The sequence below is a fragment of the Furipterus horrens genome, unplaced genomic scaffold, assembly GCF_987537825.1.
Source record: "Furipterus horrens unplaced genomic scaffold, mFurHor1.1.pri manual_scaffold_12, whole genome shotgun sequence".
In the NCBI taxonomy this organism is placed as follows: domain Eukaryota; kingdom Metazoa; phylum Chordata; class Mammalia; order Chiroptera; family Furipteridae; genus Furipterus; species Furipterus horrens.
Genome location: NW_028327182.1, coordinates 43,727,951 through 43,752,779, shown reverse-complemented (window position 1 = coordinate 43,752,779; position 24,829 = coordinate 43,727,951). Strand labels below are relative to the sequence as shown.

The 24,829-nt window shown below is 37.7% G+C and overlaps 1 protein-coding gene across 1 annotated transcript in view; it reads left to right on the top strand.

The window, feature by feature from the left end:
• VWA8 (von Willebrand factor A domain containing 8) overlaps positions 1 to 24,829 on the top strand; it is a 432,115-nt gene that overhangs the window by 167,176 nt on the left and 240,110 nt on the right. The window contains exons 18-20 of the mRNA XM_090258845.1: positions 1,072 to 1,178; positions 7,838 to 7,944; positions 14,668 to 14,739. Coding sequence (XP_090114971.1) covers positions 1,072 to 1,178; positions 7,838 to 7,944; positions 14,668 to 14,739 — 286 coding nt within the window. The remainder of the gene's footprint in view (positions 1 to 1,071; positions 1,179 to 7,837; positions 7,945 to 14,667; positions 14,740 to 24,829) is intronic.

Genomic DNA, 24,829 nt, shown 5'->3' with positions numbered 1-24,829 from the left:
AGAACACAGAGTTCATTATGTATTATTATTTAATAATTATTTTCCATCTGAAAAACTGTAAACCTACTTTTGCTCAACCCTGTAAACCACCCTATTATAGCCTAGGACCAGAATAAGGCAGTAGGTGGGAGTTTGTGTCAGATATGTAGCTTGGACTAACTATTACAGGGACAGGAAATCCAAGTCCTTTACACACTCATTCATTTGCCTTCTCGTTCACATCAATGTCTCCTTCATTACAGCTTATTCTCAAGGCTGTGGGAACAACCACAGGAAAGTTAGAGCTATGGGAAACCTAAATTAAAAGTGATATGTTGATAGGATATTTATTTGAAACATTGTAGCACATAGTAGTTAGTTTATAGTAGTATAGCATAGGTAACCATGGATTAAATATCATTTCTATGGACTCTGGGGTTCAAAATTCCAGATATATTGCATGGGAAACTCTTTTCATGTTCTAAGCCCAGGAAATTCATGCAATCTATTTATAGATTTAAAATGCCCCTGTCACTCACCAGAATGTTGTTTTGGCAAAATACATGTAGAATAGATAAGCAGCTATAATTTTTAAATGGAAAGAAGAACCAAGCTGGATGATATTAAATTTATTCAATAGTTTGTATTCGAAAGTAAAATAAACCTCATTAATCCTTCTCCACTAATTTGAATTCGTGATTGCCAACTTGGAGCAGGTTAAAATATTGTTTTATCTATTTAAGAAAATTTGATAAGCCAGTTTAATGATAAGTAAGATTTATGAGGTATACTGAATCCATTTTCGAAAGCAAATTATTTTAAGTCTTGTCCTGCAAAATGTTGTACATAAATGAATACTATTAATTACAAATGAGTTTTACTTATTAAAGGAGATACAAAAAACATACTTCATTATCACATGTTCTTGAGGTTTAGTTACTATTTGTATGTCACAGATCCAGATTGAACTTCCCTAATTGGTTGTGATTAGTAAGTGTGTGTGCATTCATATGTGTGTGTACACATGTCAAAAGATATTTAGGAATCACAGAAAGCTTTGACTTTATCATTAAATCCTCTCCCTGTCTCCAGGTTTTTACCAAGCCTTGCAAGGTCAGCATTAGAAAAAAACCTGGCAGATGCTTCAATAGAAATAAGCACTGATAATAATCTAGAACCAGAACTGGAAGATTATAAATGTAAGTATTTTGATTTGTATTTTTTAAGTGAAATAATAACTATCAAATGTCTTCTATTATTAACTTTCAATAAAAATTATTTTGTTTTCCATTTATTTTGTTTTATTTTGGATTGAAGAAATAAAACTTTTATTTTTTAAAAATAAATATTGAAACCCACTTAAAAGTTAACCTTAGAATACTTCCTTTATTTCCATACCAGATATAGGTCCTCACCCCGTGCCCACTCCCATATGACTCACAATTGACATGAACATGTTCAAGGCTCTTAGAATTTCTGGTGTAAATAAACTTGTGTGATTTTGTTCACCATTTTTTTCCAAATTTATTTGTTCATAGAATCTAAAGTTCTGTTTTCCTTGCACAACATTTTCATTTTGAGGACCAGCAATGTCTTATGGGATGTTTTTGTGAAGCTATTCTGTTTAAATAGACTAAAATAATATTCAGAATACCATTTCATGCCTTCTAAGTCTTCCATTTCCACATGTACTAGGTCTGTCCAGAAGGTATCCAGCTATGTAATATGAAAAATAGAGAAATTTATTGAAGAAGATACAAGATACAAGAAACATTGTACATAGGACAATGATGCTTCAGTCCCCTTCAAAGTAGGCACGTTAGTTAGGACCTCACACAGTTCTCCCAATTGCCATTAGCTGCCCCATCATATTTTCCTGAAAAAGATCTGAAATTTCTTCCCTTTTAAAGGTGATTTTAGTTTTGGGAAAAGCCAGAAGTCAGAGGGTGCCAAATATGGGCTGTAGAGGGGCTGAGTCACCTGAGTGATTCAATGCTTTGCCAAAATACTCTGCATGTGACATGATGCATGAGCAGGTGCATTGTCATGAAACTGCCAGTCACCCATTGCCCATAGCTGCAGCCTTCGGATTCATTCGAATAGTTTCCATGGAGAAATGTTCAAATTTAACCCAAAATTTGATGCAGATTCATTGCTTTACTTGCTCAGTCATTTTGAATGTGATGGCCACACAGTACACATGCTCACTCAACAGCATCTACCACCCCCACTGACTAGTACAGTGAAGTTGTCATTGTTCAGGCACGTGCATTTCAGTCCACTCTCTTTGCCTGCTAGGTTACATTAATGTCGCACAAACTATTCTCATTATATTAACCATGGCTGGACTTTTTCTGGATAGATGCCATATTGTCTTTTGTGGTTCTTTTCACCTGGAAAGCCATAAGTATAATTTTGAATTGGGAGGACGTTTATTTCTTCCTATACATGTTCTTCATTCTTCCATTAAAGCACAATGAAAATTTCTCTATTTTTTGAGGTATTAATTACCTCAAAATATTCATCGTGTGCCCTGGCTGGTGTGGAAAGAGAGGGGGAACAGAGGAACAGAAACATTTATATGTGACAGAAACATCCATCAATATCTCTCGCACAACCCCAACTGGGGACCTGGCCTGCAACACAGCCATGTACCCCGATTAGGAATTGGACTGGTGACCTTTCAGTTCGCTGGCTGGCACTCAATCCACTGAGCCACACCAGCCAGGGCTGTAGTAGGTGTTCTTAATTGATGCAGATACACTGAGATAAGAATTTAATATTAAGAAAATAAGATGCATTTTTTAAAGTAAAGTTATAAGCTCTGCATACTAATGGATCTTGATATAGTTATACATAGCCAATTCAGAGATAGAATAACTTTGCTACTTTTTAGACTGCATCATTCAGACTATAGATTGTTTAATCTTGGTAACAGGCTAGTGTTAGCAGTTCCCATCTAAACCTTGTGTAAGGGATAAAGAACCTAAGTCAAGAGACTTCATTCCTCTGATTCTATTCATCTTTAATGTGATCTATTTTGGAAAATTCATCTAACTCACTTTCTTTATTCAGGGGCCATGCTCAGCAGGCATCATTCTGATAAGGATTTGGCTTTTTCCTTGCAGGTCTTCCTCTAGATAATATGGCAGTATGACATACAGTGAGTGCATCATATAGTCCGTATGAAAGTTGAAGTTTCCATTGCAATGTAATACTTTGCAATTCTGGTTTTATATATACAAATTTATATATAGGTCAGAATCTATGTCTTGAATAATCTCCTGAGAGTTAGGCTTGTCCTCTGTTGTGATGAGAAAATCAGGTTTTGAGCTACCCAGGCTGAGGACTTAATAAATTTACAAAAATAATGCCATCCTCTGAGATTTCTTAGAAGGTTGTTAGCCAGCTTTTTCCCAGTGAACTGTAGCATCACCATTCTCTTCATGCATTTCTCTTTTCTAGCTTGAAATTTTAACAATAAGCATTGGTTGATTGAATTAAATCATCCCAATCATCCGTTTTTTACTATATTTTATTGATTATGCTATTACAGTTGTCCTGATTTGTCCCCCTTTACCCCCCTACACCCAGCATCCCCTACTCCCACAGACAATCCCCACACCATTGTTCATATCCATGGGTCATGCATATAAGTTCTTCAGCTATTCCATTTCCTGTACTGAACTTTACATCCCCATGGTTATTCTGTAACTACCTATTTGTACTTCTTATCCCCTGACCTCTTCACCCATTTCCTTATACCTCCCTCCCATCTGGCAACCATCAGAACACTTTCTGTATCCATGATTCTGCCTCTGTTTTTCTTGTTAGTTTGCTTTTTAGAGTCAATTGTTAATAGATATGTATTTTTGCCATATTATTGTTCATAGATTTGATCTTTTCTTAAATAAGTCCCCTTAACATTTCATATAATAATGGTTTGGTAATAATGAACTCATTTATTTTTTTCTTGTCTTGGTAGCACTTTATCTGCCCTTTGATTCTAACTGATAATTTTTCCGGATAGAGCAATATCAAATGTAGGACCCTGCTTTTCATGACTTCGAATATTTCTTGCCAATACCTTTTAGCTTATAAAGTTTCTTTTGAGAAATCAGCTGACAGTCTATGGGAACTCCCCTGTAGGTAACTAACTGCTTTTCTCTTGCTGCTTTTAAGTTTTTTTTTTATCTTTATCCTTTGGCATTTTAATTAATGATGTGTCTTGGAGTGGACCTCTTTGTGTCCATTTTATTTGGGACTTTGTGTGCTTCCTGGATTTGCATGTCTATTTCCTTCACCAAATTAGGGAAGGTTTTTAAAATTATTCTTTCAAATAGATTTCCAATTTCTTGCTTTTACTCTGCTTCTTCTGGCACCCCTATGATGTGAGTGTTGAACTGCTTGAAGTTGTCCCAGTGGCTGCTTATACTATCCTTGTTTTTTTTAATTCTTTTTTCTTCTTGTTGTTCTGGTTTGTTGTTTTTTACTTCGTTATGTTTCAAATCATTGATTTAATTCTCGACTTCATCCTACTATTGTTTCCCTGTAAATTAAAAAAAAATAAAATTAGTGTATCCTTCGTTTCTGACTGGATCTTTTTTATGCTGCTGAGGTCTTCACTTAGCTCCTTGAGCATCCTTATAACCAGTGTTTTGAACTCTCTATCTGATAGAATGCTTATCTCCCTTTCATTTAGCTCTTTTTCTGTAGTTTTGATCTTTTCTTTGAATTTGGCCATGTTTCTTTGTCTCCTTGTTTTGGCAGCCTCCCTGTGTTTGTTTCTATGTATTAGGTAGAGCTGCTTTGACTCTATCTTGTGGTAGAGTGTCCTAATGTAGTAGGTGTCCTGTAGGGTCCAGTTGCACAGCCTGCCCTATCAACCAAGCTGTGTACTCGAGGTGCACCCTTCATTTGGGCTGAGTACACCCTCCTCTTGTATTTGAGTCTTGATTGCTGTTGTCATGTCAATGGGAGGGATTTGCCCTGGCCAGTCAGCTGCAAAGACTGGCTATGACCACTGATCACCAACCTCAGCTTTCCATGGAGGGTGATGGTGCTCCAATGTGGTCTGTAGCTTTTCCCTGGGTGTGCTAGCCCTGCGGTTTCCTGGGTAGGGTAGGCCAAGGTCATCCTCCACCTGCGTTTTACCTGTGACCACCATGCCTGAGCCGTAAAGCAGTCTGAGATGGCTGCTAATTGTGCTGGGCTTGGAGATTCCTAGGCAAAGCCAAGCTGTGAATCTAGGCTGGCTATTGCTATGCTAGTCGTGGGACTCTTTGAAGCCAGCTGTTGCTTGTTTGAGAGGAGTTAGGAAGTTTGTGCAGCATGAGCCAAGACTAGCTGTTCATATGGAAAAGTAGCTTGGGTGGTCCTGTATGTTGGGTTGGAGAGAGTCTCTGGAGATCTCCAAGGTGGGTCAAACAGTGTTAGCCAGGTTGATGGAGTCTCAGATATGGCACCAGCTTGCTGGCTCTATGGTCTGTGGAAGGAGGGTTTAGAAAAGGGAGAGTGGCCTCTGCTTGCCTTGATCCAGACACTTCAGTTTCTCCCAGTATGCCACTGGTGCCTTCCAAGCTGCTACCCTTGTGCTGGAGCTCTGAGGGAATGAGTCTGAGTAGATGAGTTCGTGTGTCGGTTCTTTAAGAAGAACTGTTTTGGGGGTCCAGCAGCTTCTTGCCCTGACTCAGTCCTGCTGGTTTTTGCAGCCAGAAGTTGTGGGGACTTATCGTCCTGTCACTAGAACCCTGGGCCAAGGGGCCTAGTGTGGGACTGTGACTACTTGCTCCAGAGATATCAGTCCAGAATTTTAATCTGCCACACGTGGGTGAGAGACCAGTCTGTTCCGCATCTGTGCGCCTCCTACTAGTCTGGATGGATGTGGTTTCTTTAATTCTGTAGTTGTCAAAGTTCCATTCAACTGTATTTTATAGTTGTCAGACTTCCATTTCACTTGATTTCTGATGGTTCTGAATGACAGTTCTATATTTTAGTTATAATTTTGATGTGGTGTGTGAAGAGGCAAGCTTCGTCTGCTTACACCACCATCTTGACCAGAAGTTCAATAGATATATCCTTAAACTAAAGCATAGATGATATCAGATGCTGTTTGAATCTGAAATTTGTGTGTCATTTCAATATACAAGTATATAGTAAATTCACTGCACAATCCTGGTCTTTTTTTTTTTTTTTTTTTTTTTTTTGGTTTTGTAGTGGCTATATTTTAGAGACCTGATGGTAGTTAATAAATAATAAATCTTCAGCATGACAGCTGCAGTTTTTTTCCTTGTAAACTTGTAAATAAAAAGGAAATGTTGATGATGTATTAAAAATAGAGGTCTGTTGTGCTTTGGTAAATGTGTAGCACTCAGCAGTGATTTAACAGGCTGACCGTTTAAATATTTTTAGCTTAAAATTGTTGATGGTACTCCATAGATGCAAATATTGCCTCTCCTCCTTGTCTTTTAAAATTCTTTAGCACTATTATAGATTTTTTCTTATTAAAGTAGGGAGGAAAAAGGTTGATCAGTTTAAGGTATTGTAATTGTCTACCTGCTTGCCTAGGGTATTTATACAGGATAGAATATTATTTGGGGTCAAAGGATTGAACATATCCCACATGGCAGAAAGAACATAATTTCTATTTTAAGTTCTACCCATACAAGTTGGGAGATTTGAAGGGAATTACTTAATTTTTGTTTTTCTTAGCTTCCTCATAATTCTTGTCTCATTATTAGGAATATTAAATGAAATTATATGAGAAAACAATTAGCTGAACTTCTAGTTTGGGATCTGGCACATAGAAGGTTCTCAATAAATAATAGCTTCTATTATTGTAATCATTGATACTACTGATACTACTACAAATACTACTATTAGTGTTATCATTATTGACCTTGGCATATATCAGACAGGGAACGTGGATATCTGGTTACTGTAAGGAATACATATGAGATATATTCCCTCACTTCAAGAAATTTATTATTTAGGTTCTTGGCTTCAAGGAGCTCAGATTCTACTCTAGATCAATATAGGAGATGTTCCAATAATAATTATCAAGAAATTATTATATAGCACCTATGGTGCTTATTTGAAAATACAGATCTGGACCACCACTGAAAATAGTAAGTTTGGAGGTCTGGCATGGGTTGGTTCATTTGTATTTTTGATTAGGTATCTAGGGGATTCTCTTGTGGGGTCTCTGAATGGGTGGGACCTGAAAAAATGATATTGAAGGTACTTCAGTGCTTTTGAATGTGTATTTGGCTTATATATGTGTGGTAGTCTTTGAACAAGCTTATTAAGGTGACTTGATTGAGTTCTGGGTTTTCTTTTCTCTCAGTCTTATCTATATGATGTTTGCCATATACATTGCTTTAATTAAATTTTATTAAGTTTGGGGACATTTAACGCTTTTTATAGAGCTTTAACCTGTTTGTGTAGAACTGAAAACACTCTAGCGGACCTGACTGGTATGGACCAGTGGATTGGGCATCATTCCACAAACTGAAAGCTTGTTTCTATTCCCAGTCAGGGCACATGCCTGGGTTCTGGGCCAGGCCCCCATTTGGGGGCATGTGAGATGCAACTGTTTCTCTCTTCCTCCCTCCCTTCCCCTCTTCATAAAAATAAATAAATAAAATATTTAAAAAAAAAAACCTGTCTAGTGAATAAAATACCTTCAACGTTTTAATTACACCACCTTCAAGCTTATTTCTATTTTATATATTAAATTAAAATTCCTTGATGAGCCCACAACATAGTAAATATGCTGTGTTGAATTCTGTATGGGCTGAATTTGACTTCTCTGAGGACAATGTTATGAGTAATTCTCTGTCCCGTGTGAATTTTTTAGGTGAGGTAGCATCTGGATCTCTGAGGATTGGAGCTGTTAGTGCACCAATCTATAATGCCCACGAGAAAATGAAAGTGCCTGATGTTCTGTTCTATGACAACGTTCAGGTAAGATCATTGCTTTGCATTCATGGATAAATCATCACTTATATTGTAATAGTTCATTCTGATTCAAAGTGAAATTGTTGACTTGTTTTTGAAATTCACTAAGTTCAATTCAGCTGATGCCCAATGAAGTGTTGAAATGTCTTCCATTAATGCATTGTGATATTGGAAGAGCTACTGCTATGATTAGAGTGTAATACATTTTATATGTGCACATATACTGTGGTTCAGGTAAATAAAATGAATATATTATTGCATTAAAAAACAAAGTAGAACTAATACTTATCCTCTCTTTTGCTTTCCTGTTGGTTAAATCATTTTAGTTCAAAGAGGGATATATCCTGTGTATTATCTCCTTCGTATTCCTTTCATGATCCTGAAAATTTCTAGTATTTTCCTACTCTTTACTTTTTCTTCTTTCTTTTTTAAGGGAGGAGAGTATATAATTTCTCACTTATTAACTAAGCTATTATTAGGACCTTTTACTAAGACACAGGTATAAGTGTGTACATAAAATGTTTTATTATATTCACTTTAATAAGAAATTTTTCTAGAGAAAATCACTCATAATATAAAAAGTTGTCTTTTCCAGATTTTCTGTCAAGTGGTTATGTATTTATTTTATAATAGAACATACACTAAAATTTTTCTACACTTTTTGATCACTAATCTGCATGTAAATAATAACCTTACATTTACAAATTATGTTAGAAAAACATCTACCTATTGTTTCCACTGTATTAAGGATTTAGGCATACTAAAGTAAGTTTTTAAACAGAATTTTCCAATTCTATGTGTTGTTCAATGAGTATTACAATTTATTTCCCTATATTATATTAATAACATAGAAGGTATCTGGGTAAATTCTTCTTTCTCAATAGAAATATTAATGAAATATTTTGAAATCTGTCAAAACTTTAATTATCATCTATGGCAGAGCAAAAGGCATAGCCCAATTTTCTTTTTATTTATTCTGCAGCTTATTAACTAATGCAGATTTTATTTTCTTCCAGGCACTAAGGTTCTTGTATAAGCAGTAGACAAATGAACAGAAAATAAAATTTCTTATTAGACACAAAGGAGGAAAAACAAGTTTTGTAAATCAATAAAGACAAAAACACGATTGTGAGGAAAATATACTATTTCAAAGTATTGAAAGAATCAGGAAACTTCTATATAAGTGAAAATTTTAAAAATCGCATGCATGCAAACGTTGAAAAGACTTGCCAGCATATAAGGATGAAGGAAATTCAGTAACAGGAGGGCCATTGTGCCCTTGAACACAGTGTCTGTTGCCAAGATGCTTGTGACATAGACATTGAAGTCCACAGGGCTGCTGTGAACTATACACAGTGGCCCTGAGGGACTTTCTCTAGCCTGTCTTCAAGCATGCCTTTTCTTCATAAAGTGTCATGAATTAACCATTAGTGAAAAGTTTAGCTGTACCAATTCTAGGGACAGTGGCTTGATTAAATTTGCTTTTGTTATATACATTACAATTTTCTTTTATGCCACACTTCATCTTTGAAGCATCAGTCTTTAGTGCCTCTTGAATATGTAGGTGCTTCTATACCATCTTGTTCTATGCCCTGTGGTCCTCTTACCACACTGCATCAAAACTGATTTTTAAAATGTGTTTTTTCATACCACTAATGCAGAGTGTTGTGTTTTCTTTATTTTGTATCTCCAGCAAATAGTGTAGTGCCTGGCACATAGTGACTGTTGAATAAATATCTATTGAATGAATTAATGAAAAGATGAATATGATTTTGAGTGTTCATTATCAGGAGTATTATTTCATTAAATCTGTTATCAAGGAATATTACAGTTGCAGCAGTAAGAAAAAAATTAAAGGAAAGAGAGTTTAATAGCCTTTTAATAAGCTTAATGAGCTTTAGATCTGAAAAAATTTAAAAATATCTACCATGTGTCAGCCTTGTCATAAGACATTAGGATACTGAGATTAAAATACACAGATCTGTGTGTGTGTACACATGCACTGAGCTCCAGAGCTCAAGTTGCCTGGGTTCGTCAAGGGGGAGAAAGACAAATAAACACAGTAGTCTCTATAGCGCGGTTCACTTATTGCAGCCTCACTGTATCACGGGATTTTTAAAAATATTATATTTAATTATTTATCGTGGATTTTTTGCTATATCACGGGATTTTGCAATACTGTATATGTATGTCATTAAAGTTACATAGGTTTAAGAGTGTAGAATATGTTTAAGAACATAAGTAGTGTTTAGAATTTTTGGCCAAGATGGAGGCGTAGACAGACATGCTGCGTCTCTCTCCAAAACTAAGAAGGATTACAACTACCTCAAAACTAGAAACAACCAGAAGTTCCAGAAAATCAAACTACATGGAAGTCCAGCAAACAAAGATATAAAGAAGAAATACTCATCCAGACAGGTAGGAGGGATGGAGCCAGGGCGGAGAGGACGCAGTGTGGTAGCAGCAGTGTCAGCAGCAGTGGCGGGCCAGTGGAAAGCACAGTCCCACATTTCAAAAAGTCAGGAGGGACACTAGGGGAGCATTCCCAGCTCCTCACCGGACCATGCAGCTCACAGTGCCAGCACTGAGGAAAATCAAGCCTCATTGCTTCTGACTGAGCAGACCAGTGGGGGTTGGGGTGGAGGTAGGAACTGCCAGTCTCAGCAGAGTCCGCTTGTTTAAAGGGCCGCCACGGTCCTAAAACGTTCTCAGACCCACCCACTCTGGGAATGATGGCCAGGGCAGCAGCTAGAGGGGTGCCAGTTCAGTGCAGAAGTGGGAGAGGTGACTGGAAAAGGGGCGAGTGCTGCGCTGGTGGCATTGTTCCTTCTCAGACCCCTCCCCCACATGCAGCGTCACAACGTAGTGAAACAGGTCGCCCTGTACTGACGAGTCCCTAGGCCTTCGCCCCTTACAACATCACAGGAGTGACAGCTCTACCTGGGACACGGAGGCAAACAAACACAGGAGCCTGTCAGCATGAGGAGACAGAGAAGTATGGCTCAAAAGAGGAAACGGATCAAGGTTCCAGTGGGAGAACTAAGTGACAAGGAGATAGCCAACCTCACAGTATTTAAAACACTGGTGATAAAGATGCTCACAGGCTTGACAGATATGCTTGAGTACAGCAAACGCATAAGAGAAGAAGTGAAGGCTATGCTAAGTGAAACGAAGGAAAATTCACACAAAACCAATGGTGAAGGAAAGGAAACCAGGTTTCAAATCAATTATTTGGAACATAAGGAAGAAGAAAACAGTCAACCAGTGCATAATGAGGAAGCAAGGATTGAAAAAAATGAGGAAAACTTCCCAAATTTTATGAAGTAGGTGGACATACAGGCCAAGGAAGAATGGAGGGTCCCGGGCGAGCTGGACCCAGAGAGGACCACACCAGGACGCATCATGACTGAGATGCCAAAGGTGAAAGATAAAGAGAGAGTCCTGGGGGCAGCAAAAGAGAGGCTGAGAGTTGCTTACAGGGTGGTGCCTATAGGACTATCAGCTGATTTTTCAGAGGACACTGCAGGCAGGAAGGGACTGGCAAGCAGTAATCGATGTGATGAAAGGCAACCTGCAAGCAGGATTACTCTATCCAGCAAAGCTATCATTTGGAATGGAAGGGCAGATGAAGTGCTTTCCAGACAAGGTGAAGCTAAAGGAGTTCATCATCACCAAACCATTATTATATGAAATGTCAAAGGGACTTACTTAAGAAAAAGAAGATCAAAATTATGAACACTAAAATGACAACAAGCTCACAACTATCAACAACTGAATTAAAAAAAAAAATTACTCAACTAAGCAAACCAGAATAGGAGCAGAATCATAGGTATGGGGATCATTTGAAGGCTTATCAGCTGGGATTGGGGAAGGGGGAGAAATGGGAAAATGATGCAGGGATTAAGAAGCGTAATCGGTTGGTACAAAATAGAGAGGGGGATGTTAAGAATAATACAGGAAAGGGTGAAAGCAAAGAACTTACATGCATGACCATGAACATGAACTAAGGAGGGTGGAATTGCTGGAGGGAAGGTGGTTACTGGGCAGAGGGGAGCAAAGGAGAAAAAGATTGGAACTACTGTAACAATGTAATCAATAAAATATACTTAAAAAAACATAAGTAGTGTTTATAAAAATGTGGAAAAGGTTAATAAGGGAGTGGGAAAGGTTAATAAGGGTCTGGGGGTGGTTTATAAGTGGGAAGGGTTTATAAAGCCTTAAAATATATATAAATACTAAAATAAATGTAAGGTTCCTATTTCGGGGATTTCCACCTGTCGCGGGGGTGTGGAGTCTAGAACATAATACCCACGATAAGTGAGGGAATACTGTACACATAGTTACTATACAGTGTGATGGAAGTACATGCAGGTTACCATGGTAGCACTGATGAGGGGATGGTCCCAGATTGGAATGATCATGGAAAATGAGTTAACCAGGCAAAACTGAGAGAATCTCTCAGCCAAACTTAGCATTTGCAGAGATGTGGCTGTGTGAGAGAATTGCTAATTTAGGGAGCTACATATAATTAATTATCATTGGCAGAGAGTTAAAGTTGCAAATAGAAGAGTGGTGAGAGGAGGCTGATGAGTTAGGAAAGGGTAACATCTTCTGGATCTTGCTAGTTAAGGAATTTGGATGCTGTTCAGAGTAAGTGAGAAAGCCATTGACAGTTTTTACGCACATTTCCACTTTTGCTAACTTTGCATTTACTCTTTAAAGTTGTCTATGACTTGGAACCACAGCAGAGAGAGACTAGGTAGGAGGCTGTGTTTATATTCCAGGTGAATGTTATGAAGGATCTGAACAGAGGCAGTGACAGTGGGGGCGGAGTGGAAAGGATACATTGCAGGGCTATTTAGGAGGTAGGTGGAGTCAGAAGAACTTTGTGTTTGTTGTTCCAGCATAAATATTGGTAATGTCTTTTTTTATTCTTAAAAGTGTTCCAGGAGGGACAATAAATTGATATCACATCCTACTCCAAGCCTTGTTAAAATTCTAGCTCCATGGTATATCTGAAAGCATTTTTAAAAATAAAAACCTCCAAGAAACATTAGGCAGTACTCACCTGTTACTGAAGGAGGGGAAAAACTTTCTCAGTTTTTCTAAGAAAGAGACTCTGATAGAAAATAATGCTTAATTTGACAAATAAAAGGAAAATATTCTAAGCCCTGGCTGCTGTGGCTCAGGGGATTGAGCGTAGGCCTACGAGCCAAGTGTCACTGGTTCGATTTCTAGTCAGGGCACATGACTAGGTTGCACGTCAGGTCCCCAGTTGGGGGTGTGAATGAGAGGCAACCACACAGTGGTGTTTCTCTCCCTCTCTTTCTCCTTCCCCCTCTCTCTAAAAATAAATAAACAAACAAATAAATAATTTTTTTAATAAAGGAAAATATTCTAGATATCAAAAAATTAATAAACCAAGTTAGGAAAAGAAAAGCAAGTAACTAGAAAAATATTTGCAGTGTGTATTAGATACAAAATGAGGAGCCAATTTAAGCAAAATAGACAATCAGATTCTTGTCTCATTCGATCCATGGCTTCAGTTACCAGTTCTACTGTTCCTTTTTACAAGTAGGGAACTTCAGTAATTTAAGTACTTATGAGGCCAGTATTGTTTAGATACAGAACACCAGGAGAAAGTCATATGGATATTAATTGTTTTGGGATATATTAATAGTTCTTCCCTCAATCCCCACTCTCTTGAGCCTTTGTGACTTACTTATCATTGTCCTATTTTTCAGGATACAAAAGAGCAATGAAAGTTCTTTTGTGGCTATTGTGAACAACTTAATCTTTTTCTTTTATTATATTGTATCATAATTTGAGTAAAAATGTGGAAAGTGAATTACATATATATTTTTTAAAGGTTTTATTTATTTATTTTTAGAGAGAGGGAAGGAGAGGGAGAGTGGGAGAGAGGGAGAGAAACATCAATGTGTGGGTGCCTCTCGCACACCTTCAACTGGGGACCTGGTCTGTAACCAAGGCGTGTACCCTGATTGGGAATCAAACCTGTGACCCTTTGGTTCACAGGCCAGTGCTCAATCCACTGAGCCATACCAGCCAGGGCTGAATAATATATTTTTAATTCTAAAGCTGTACATCCTTTGAAGGTAATGATTAAGAATAAATCAGTGTAGCCTGGCTGGGTAGCTTAGTTAGTTAGAGTGTCGTCCCCATATGCCAGGACTGTGGGTTCAGTCGCCTGTCAGTGCACATAGAAGAAGCAACCGGTGAGTGCATAAATAAGTAGAACAAGACCAATGGTGTTCTCTCTCTCTCTTTCTCTCTCTTCCTCTCTTCATCTATAAAATCAATAAGTAAAACATTTTTTAAAAGAATAAATTAGCATAAAATATTCCATGGAAATCTGCAATTACTTTAGGAAGCCTTTGTACATAATATTTAAATTGGCAAGTGCTAATTTAAATATTATATTAAATTATAAGTAACTATCTGGTGCAATATCTGATAGAGTATTTGAAATGTTGGTGAGTGGCTTAGTTTTGCTCAGGTGTACTATTTCAGGTTTTCAATATGATTGACCTAATTGGTTATATAACTGAAAACCACAGCATTAATTTTTGTTTTTATAAAAAATCAAATTGTTTTAGTTATATATTATGATAGATGTTTTCCTTTCCATTGAAGACATCATTATAGTTAACTTTCTTATTTTACTTTGATTATGCAAAACACAATTAATCTATAGTTCTTTTTCTCCAGCACATGATAGTGATGGAAGATATGCTCAAAGACTTTCTTCTTGGAGAACATCTATTATTGGTTGGTAACCAGGTGAGTTATGGCTGGAACTCAGGTACTAATTGATAGTAACAGTATAAAAGCAGTAAGTTTCTTATTTTTGTTTGAAAAAGTTTTTAGAAATGATTCTTTTTTTCCTCACCTAAATTACTAATTTAATTAAATGATAAGGGTCTTCTACCTTCTAAACTTTAGAATCACCTCAGGGCTTAAATCAGCCCCCATTTAATCACCCATCAAGTTCTCCCTATTCTACTTCATAAATATCTACTCTTCTTTTTCACATCTGTCATCCTAGCCCAGCTCACCATCACCTAGCACCTGGATTATAGCAATAGTTTGCTAATATAGCTCCATTCTCGTCTTATTCCCACTTTGATCTACTCTCAACTCTGCAGCCAGATTGATACTTGTAACACTAAAATCTGATTAAGTCTCTCTCTCTCTCTCTCTCTCTCTCTCTCTCTCTCTCTCTCTCTCTCTTTTTTTGCTTAAATTGGCTCTTCCCTAACCTTAGGTATTGTCTTCAGTATCTTTCAGGACCTGGCCCCTGCCCACCTTTCTAAATGGAAGACTTGACTCCCCCCTTTCTGACACTCTGGTAGCTTGAGCCACTCTGAACTCCTGTAGTTTCACATCTCTGCTCTAGTTGTCTTCACTGCATGGAGCACTTCCAGTCCCCACCCTCTCCACACCCCTCTCCCCGTCCCCTAACTCCAGGGTGGTAGGTCTTTCCTAGTCTCTAGCTGGGTTAGTTTTGCCCTGCTTCTTTGTGTCCTTTTCGCTCCCTGTCATCACACTAGTCATATGTTACTGTATGTACATGTAGAATAATGTCTTCCCAACATGTCTGTATGTTCCTCAAGAGCAGAGACCATAGTTCTCTTGCTCATCTCTACATCCTCAGTTCCTACCAGCACAGTACCTGCTACATAAGTAGATATTCAATATGTGTTGTTGGAGGGAATGGATGAATATTTTATATTTAGTAGGTTGCTGATAATTTTCCTTAATTGAATGACCAGACTCAGTGAACACCACTTTTTTTTTTTTGAAATTGGTCTTAAGGGTAACAAGTTTTCAGAAGGAGTTTGGTCTTTATTTTTCTTTCTTTTTAACCTATAAAGACAAAACATTTTTTTTTTAATTCAGTTCCTCAAACTTATCATTTTAAAATGTTGAATTTTTTTTTTTTAAGTGGGCCAAGTGAGTGGTTTATTGGTTGAGTGCACAGGCTTGAAAATTAACTGGCTAGGGATCCAATAGCAGCTCTTTCACAGATGGCTGTGATATTGGGCACATTGCTTATCTTACTAAGACTCAGTTTTCTTATATCTAACCTGGGAATAAAAACTGTACTACAGTATTAATACTTCATTGGGTTAATGTAAGAATCACATGAGGTAATTAGCATAAAGCACTTCACACACTTGTCTCATAGTAGGTGCTCAGTAAAAATTAAATCTGTGCATCACTCCTGTTAAAGAGGACTAGTATACTCTTGTTTCACTTTTCCTCTAAATGATTAAAAGGGAAGTGATAAATTTTTCATGGTGTTTTTTCACTATTTGCAAAGCTTTACCTACTGTTTATTGGAAAACCATTTTTCCTGGTGAGTCTGTATATGAGAATAGGAGGAAGAAAATTGGTTAATAGTCTATCCAGTATTCAGTCTTTGATAGTGAGGCCCAGTTAATCAGAAGATTCTAAGACAAATTGACTAAGTTTTTTATTTTGTAAACTTGCAACTGTTTAGTGAAGGAAACAGGTAAATTAGATAGAATCCAGTGGCTGTCCACTTAAGAAAGTAAATAGTTACGTGACCCATTCAACTGAATATGGCAACATACTGAGAGGATCAGAGACTGGCAGCATTATCACCAGACAGAATAATGCAATACTAGTTATGATATTTTAAAATTTCTATCAATAATAATAATGTAGTGCTGATTAGTATTTAGCTAATTAAATGAGGTCTGACTTTGTGCATGCTTACATCTACTAGGTCAGGGAGTGGAAATTGGACCAAAGTGGCTGGTTAAAATCTAAACAGGACTTTTTGAGTACTTCAGCGAGTTTCAGTTCCTTTCAAACTTGCTTTCAAAAGCTAATGTCTTCCCTAGCCTGTGTGTCTCAGTTGGTTGGATCATCGTCAAATACACTGAAAAGTTGTAGATTCATTTCCCAGTCAGGGAAGATACCTAGGTTGCTGGTTCAACCCCTGGTCAGAGAGCATATGGGAGGTGGCTGGCCGATGTTTCTCTCTCTCTCCCACTTCCTCTAAAAAAAAAGCAATAAAAAATTCCTTGAGGATTTTTTTAAAAAGCTAATGCCAGTGTTAAGATCTCAGGAAGAGGGAGGAGAGAAGATGGCAGCGGAATAGGTAGCAGTGTTGTCTTCTTGCTCCCATTGCAGAGAACTTGGAGTACAAACACGGAGAGGAGTGAGTGTGGATTTCAGATAGCACGAACAGGGAAGGGAGTGTGGGAACACCGTGAAAGAAGGCAGAAAGCTCGCCCGTGCTCTCAAAATGGAGTTGCTGGGCCCTCCAGCCCTGTGCCTCTGCCATACCGCACCCGAAAGGGGCAGCTGCAGATGGGCCCATTAGCCGGGATTTGCTTAGAAACTCCCCACTACCAAAGTTCCGGAAGGAGTTATTGAGAAGGTTTCATTGGAACAGCCGGAGGCATGGGAAGACAGTGAACAGCCCTGACTGTGAGAAACTGTATGAACTGAGTCTAGGTGGGGACTCCCTGGACTGGCAACCCTGTACCCTGGGCTCATGCATCATGGCTCCACCAAACAAAAAAGCAGAACTGAGCCATGGAGAGGGGCCGATACAGGAAAGCTGTGGTGGAAACGCAGACCTGGTAGGGACCCCTGACAGGCAAGCGGTATGCACAGGTGCACAATAAGGCACTGCCAGGTAGGAACGCAACCTGGTGCTGCAGTTGGGAGGCAACAGAGACTTTTTTGGAGAAGGAGCAGAGACAGGAACCAAGGCTGGGCAGGAACTAGGGGCTTGCGCACTGGCTTGCCAGCAGAACAGCGTTGCTAGACAACCCTGAGGATTGCTGGAGGGTGCCGCAGGACAAGTGGGGAGAGACCCAACTCAGTGCGCATCACAGCAGGGAGCTGCGGCAGGCCCATGAGTGAGAATATAGCAGCCCCAGAATCCAGCTAGATCCCCTCACAGCCAGCCAGCCAGCCAGAAAAGAAGATTTGAAACCCATGGAATTTTGACCGGGGGCAGATCCAGAAAAAGGGCAGCGCCCAAAAGTTGTACTGGAGAAAAAAATCTTTCTTTAATCTGTTTCCTACCTTCTCTCCCTCCTATTCTTCCTTAATATTTTTTGTTTGTTTTTATCTTTTGTTTATCCTCCCTCTCACACTAAATATATAGCATATAGCTGTTATATAAACCTAATACTATACACTTCCACTTTCTCACTTAATTCTGCATTCTTCCCTTTTTCAACATACAGTGTAAATACTACTTACTGTCTCGCATAGCCTTGACCCTACTTGCTGCTACTATTATTCTATCATCTTCCTTCTCGAAAATCATCTCTATCAGTTAAAACAACTCTTCTCAGTTTTTCATATAGTGCAATAGTTTCAACCTCTTTACATCTCAACCTCATTTGCTGCTGATAGTGTGATTGTGAGTAGGGAATATTTTTGAGGGAGTGGGTTTCTTGCCTGGGTTATGTGTTTATGTTTTAACAGCATCTCCACAAAAGAACTCAAGACAAGGTGGGCAGAGTGACTCTCAATCAACTAGCCAGAGGGGAGGTTCCACCAAAGAGTAACTGAAATATAACCAGACAGCTTAAACAAACGACATAAGGGCATCCCAAGAGCATCAAGCTCAGGAAGTCAAAGAGACTGCACCACTGAATCCCACAGGTCTCCTATACAGAATCTCATACCATGAAAGCAGGAAATCAAAGCAGACATATCCAAGAAACAAAAACAAATGAGAAGCATACAACATGGGGAGACACAAAAACAACTTCCCAATTAAAGGAAAAGAGGAATCTCCAGAAAGAGAGATAGATGGAACATACATAAGCCAACTATCAGACGTGGAATTCAAAAGAATGGTTATAAGGAAAGTCAATGAATTTGACAAATTCAGAGGTAACTACAACGAACTCTAGGGAAACTACCAAGAATTCCAAGGAAGCTACAAGGAACTTACAGAGAACTACACCAGCATAAAGAAGGACATAGAAACTATCAGAACCAGGAAGAAATGAAGAATACAATTTCTGAACTGAAGAACACAGTAGAATCAATCAAAAGCAGGCTAAATGAAGCAGAGGATCAGATCAGTGAGTTAGAGGACAATGTAGAAAAATATTCCCAGACAATACAACAAAATGAAAAAAAGACTTAAAAAGAGGGAAGAGGGTTTAAGAGAACTGCAGGACAACATGAGATGAAACAACATTAGAATCAGGGATACAAGAAGGAGAAGAAGAGGAGCAAGGGACAGAAAACTTGATTGAAAATGTAATGAAAGAAGATTTTCCTAACTTGATGAGAGAAAAAGTCATGCAAGTCCAGGAAGCACAGAGGGTCTCAATGAAGATGAACCCAAAAAGGCCCACTCCAAGGGACATCATAATTAAAATGGCAACATTCAAAGACAAAGAGAGAATCTTAAAAGCAGCAAGAAAAAAACAGCAAATAACATACAAGGGAGCTCTGATAGGCTGTCAACTGATTTCTCAATAGAAACACTACAAGCCAGAAGGGAATGGCAAAAAATATTCCAAGCAATGAAAAACAAAGGCCTACAATCAAGACTACTCCTCCCAGCAAGGCTCTCTTTCAAAATGGAAAGTGAAATAAGGAGTTTCCCAGACAAAGGAAGACTAAAAGAATACATCTCCACCAAACCAGCATTGCAAGACATGCTAAAGGGAATGCTGTAAGAAAAAGAAGAAAAAGAGAGAGGGAGAGGAACACAGGTACAAAGGAAAATGAATAAATACCTGTCAATAATAACCTTAAATGTAAATGGATTAAATGCTCCAATCAAAAGACATAGGGTAGCAGAATGGATACGAAAACAAGACCCACTTATATGCTGTCTACAAGAGACACACCTCAAAACAAAAGATTTACACAGACTGAAAAGAAAGGGATGGAAAAAAAAAATTCCAGACAAATGGACATGAAAAAAAAGCTGGGGTAGCAATACTTATATCAGACAAAACAGATTTCACAGCAAAGACCATAAAAAGAGACAAAAAAGGGCATTTCATAATAGTTAAGGGAACAATCCATCAAGAAGATATAACCTGGTAAACATATATGCACCTAACATAGGAACACCCAAATATGTAAGGCAAATACTAGAAGACTACAAGAAGGATATCAACAGCAACACACTCATAGCAGGGGACTTTAACACCCCATTATCAACAATAGACAGAACCTCAAAGCAAAGAAACACCAAGGATATTGAGGCATTGAAGAACACTCTAGACAAAATGGACTTAATTGATATATATAGAGCTTTTCACCCCAAAGAAGCAAAATATACATTCTTTTCAAAAGCACATGGTACATTTTCAAAGATAGACCACATGGTAGGACACAAAACAAGCCTCAACAAATTGAAGAAAATTGAAATTGCATCAAGCATCTTCTCAGATCACAATGCCTTGAAACTAGAAATCAACCTCAAGGAAAAACTCAAAGACATTTGAACTCATGGAAAATGAATAACATAATATTAAATAATGAATGGGTTAATGATGACATCAAGAAAGAAATGAAGAAGTTTCTGGAAACTAATGATAATGAACACACAACAGCCCCAAACCTATGGGACACAGGAAAAGCAGTTCTGAGAGGAAAGTTGTAGCAATACAGGCCTACCTGAAAAGGATAGAAGCATCCCAAATAAAATATCTAACCCTACAGCTACAAGAACTAGAACAACAAAAACAAACAAAGCCCAGAGTGAGTAGAATGAAGGAAATCATCAAGATCAGAGCAGAATTAAATGACATAGAGACTAAACAAACAATTCAAAAGATTAGCAAGAACAGGAACTGGTTCTTTGAAAATATAAACAAAATTGACAAGCCTTTAGCCAGGCTCATCAAGAAAAAGAGAGAGAAGACCCAAATAAACAATATCAGAAATGAAAGAGGAGAAATCACTACTGATACCACAGAAATACAAACAATTGTAAGAAATTACTACAACTGTATGGCAAGAAACATGACAACCTAAATAAAATAGAAAAAATTCTAGAAACATATAAACTTCCAAAACTGAATCAAGAAGTAGAAAGCCTGAACAGACCAAAAACAAAGAGTGAAATTGAAACAGTAATAAAAAAAAAAAAACTCCTGGCACACAAAAGCCCTGGACAGAATGGCCTCAGGGTGAATTTTCAAAACATTTAGGGAAGAAGTAACTCCTACCCTTCTCAAACTATTCCAAAAAATCCAAGAAGAGGGAAGTCTCCCAAACTCTTTCTGTGAAGCCAGTATTACCCTAATTCCAAAATCAGGTGAAGACACAACGAAGAAAGAAAACTGCAGGCCAATATCACTGATGAACATGGATGCTAAAATCCTCAACACAATACTGGCAAACAGGATCCAGCAATACATTAAAAAGATCATATACCACGATCAAGTGGGATTCATCCCAGGGATGCAAGGATGGTTTAATATTCGCAAATCAATAAATGTAATACACTACATAAACAAAATGAAAGACAAAAACCACATGATCATATTCATAGATGCTGAGAAAGCATTTGATAAAATATAACACCCATTTATGATGAAAACACTCAGCAAAAAGGGGAATAGAGGGAGCACCCCTCAACTTAATAAAGGCCATATACGAGAAACCCAAAGCCAACATCATACTCAATGGACAGAAACTGAAAGTATTCCCCCTGAGATCAGGAACAAAACAAGGATATCCACTCTGTCCACTCCTATTCAACATATTATTGGAAGTTCTAGCCATAGCAGTCAGACAAGAAAAAGAAATAAAAGGCCTCCAAATTGGAAAATAAGAAGTAAAACTGTCACTATTTACAGATGGCATGATAGTATGCATAGAAAACCCTATAAACTCCACGAAAAACTACTCAACCTAATAAGTGATTTTAGCAAAATAGGGTACAAAGTCAACATTCAGAAATCAAAGGCATTTCTGTACACCAACAATAAATAGCAGAGATAAAAACTTGAAAAAAAATCCCATTTACAAAGGCATTTCTGTACACCAACAATAAATATCAAAGATAAAAACTTGAAAAAAAATCCCATTTACTATAGCCACAAGAAAAATAAAGTACCTAGAAATAAATTTAACCAACGATGTAAAAGACATGTACTCAGAAAACTACATAACCCTTAAGAAAAATTAAGGAAGATACAAATAAATGGAAGCATATACCATGTTCATGGATGGGAAGAATCAACATCATTAAAATGTCCATACTACCCAAAGCAATTTACAGATTCAATGCAATCCCTATTAAAATACCAGCAACTTATTTCACAGACCTAGAACTAATACTTCAAAAATTTATATGGAACCAAAAAAGACCCGAAATAGCCACAGCAATCTTGAGACAGAAGAACGCAATAGGAGGATTCACAATACCTGACATCAGACTATACTAAAGGCCACCATACTCAAAACAGCCTGGTACTGGCATAAGAACAGACATATAGATCAATGGAACAGAATAGAGAGCCCAGAAATAAACCCAGGTCTCTGTGGTCAACTAATATTCGACAAAGGGGGAAGTAACATAAAATGGAATGGGAAGAGCCTTTTCAACAAATAGTACTGGGAGAGCTGGACAGGGACATGCAAAATAATGAAACTAGACCACCAACTTACACCACACACCAGAATAAACTCAAGATGGATCAAAGACTTAAATGTAAGATGTGAAACCATAAAAATCTTAGAGGAAAATATAGGCAGGACAATTTCAGATATCCCACGTAATAATATTTTCACTGTTACATCTCCTAAGGCAAGGGAAATAAAGGAAAAAATAAACAAATGGGCCTACATCAAACTAAAGAGCTTCTGCTCAACAAAAGAAAACATCAGCAAGATGAGAAAGGAACCAACCATATGGGAAAGCATATTTGTCAATGATACATCAGATAAAGGATTGATCTCCAAAATATATAAAGAACTTACATATCTCAACACAAAGAAGACAGACAGCCCAATTAAAAAATGGGCAAAGGACCTGAAGAAACACTTCTCCAAGGAGGGTATACAGAGAGTCCATAGGGATATGAAGGAATGCTCAGCATCACTAGCCATCAGAGAGATGCAAATAAAAACCACAATGAGATACCACTTTACACCAGTCAGAATGGCCATCATCAACAAGTCAACTAACAACATGTCCTGGTGAGGATGTGGAGAAACGGGAACCTTAGTGCACTATTGGTGGAAATGCAGACTGGTGCAGCCACTATGGAAAACAATATGGAATTTCCTCAGAAAACTAAAAATGGAACTGCCTTTTGAACCAGCAATTTCATTGCTAGGATTATACCCGAAGAATCCTGAAACGCCAATTCAAAAGAACCTATGTACCCCTATGTTCATAGCAGTGCTGTTTACAATAGCCAAGTGCTGGAAACAGCCTAGGTGCCCATCTGTAGATGAGTGGATTAAAAAACTGGTACATTTGCACAATGGAATACTATGCAGCAGAAAGAAAGAAGGAACTCCTACCATTTGTGTGAACATGGATGGAACTAGAGAGAATTATGCTTAGTGAAATAAGCCAGGCAATGACAGAAAAATAGCATATGATATCACCTAATGAACAACACAAACAAATGAACAGATTGAACAAGGAACAGGAAAACAGTTATCAGGTTGGGGAGAAGGGGTAAATAGGGTAATGGTTTAGTAATGGAACTAGTATAAATAATCCATGGACATGGACCACGAGGTGGGGAATGACTGTGGGAGAAGGGGTGGATTGGGTGTGGGGGAGAAATTGGGGGAAAATGGGACAACTGTAATAGGAAAACAATGAAATTAAATTTAAAAAAATTTAAAAATTTTCCGCAAGGTTATAGACTCTCTTGTTACCAGTTTATTGAGTTGTAATTGACAAAATTATAATATATTTAAAGTGTATAATGTGATGATTAGATATATTTATGCATTATTAATAATTATACATTATTATACATTGTGATAGGATTCCTCCCATCTAGTTAAGACATCCATTACCTCACCTGTTTACTTTTTTTGTTGTTGGACATTTAAGTTTCAATTATCTAATACAGGGTTATAAATTACAGTCACAATGGTAAACATTAGATCCTCAAACATTATTCATCTTATAGGTGAAAGTTTGTACCTTCTTACCAACTTTTTCCTATTCCATGCTGTCCTCGAAACCACTTTTTTACTCTGTGTTTCTAGGACTTTGACTTTATTTACTTTATTTTTTTAGATTCCACGTATAAGTTATTGTCTTTCTCTGACTGGCTTTTTCACTTAAATAATGTCCTCCAGGTTCATTATGGTTAGACTCTTGACTACTTCCATTTGGTGTGTGTGAGGGTGGATGATGCCACCTGTAACCAGCAAGTACCCCACAGAGATGTACTATGCTGAGGACTGGTATGGTGTTATGTTTTCTCTCTCCCTGTGCTTTTCTCCTTCTTGATTTCTTTTTTGGGAACTTGTACTTTTGCAGTCATGGTAACAACAACTTTGAAAAAATACTCTATTTACCAGTGGTATTTCAGTATTTCTCTTCATATTTTATGCACCTTCTCACCTTCCCCCTCATTTTCATCTTGTGAAACAAAACAATTAAAAAGAAAATGAAAGCCCTGGCTGCTGTGGCTCAGTGGATTGAGCGTAGGCCTGCGAACCAAGTGTCGCTGCTTCTATTCCCAGTCAGGGCACATGACTAGGTTGCATGTCAGGTCCCCGGTGGGGGGCGCGAGTGAGAGGCAACCACACAGTGATGTTTCTCTCCCTCTCTTTCTCCTTTCCCCTCTCTCTAAAAATAAAAAACAAATAAACAAACGAATAAATAAATAAATAAATAAATTATTTTTTAAAAAAGAAAAGA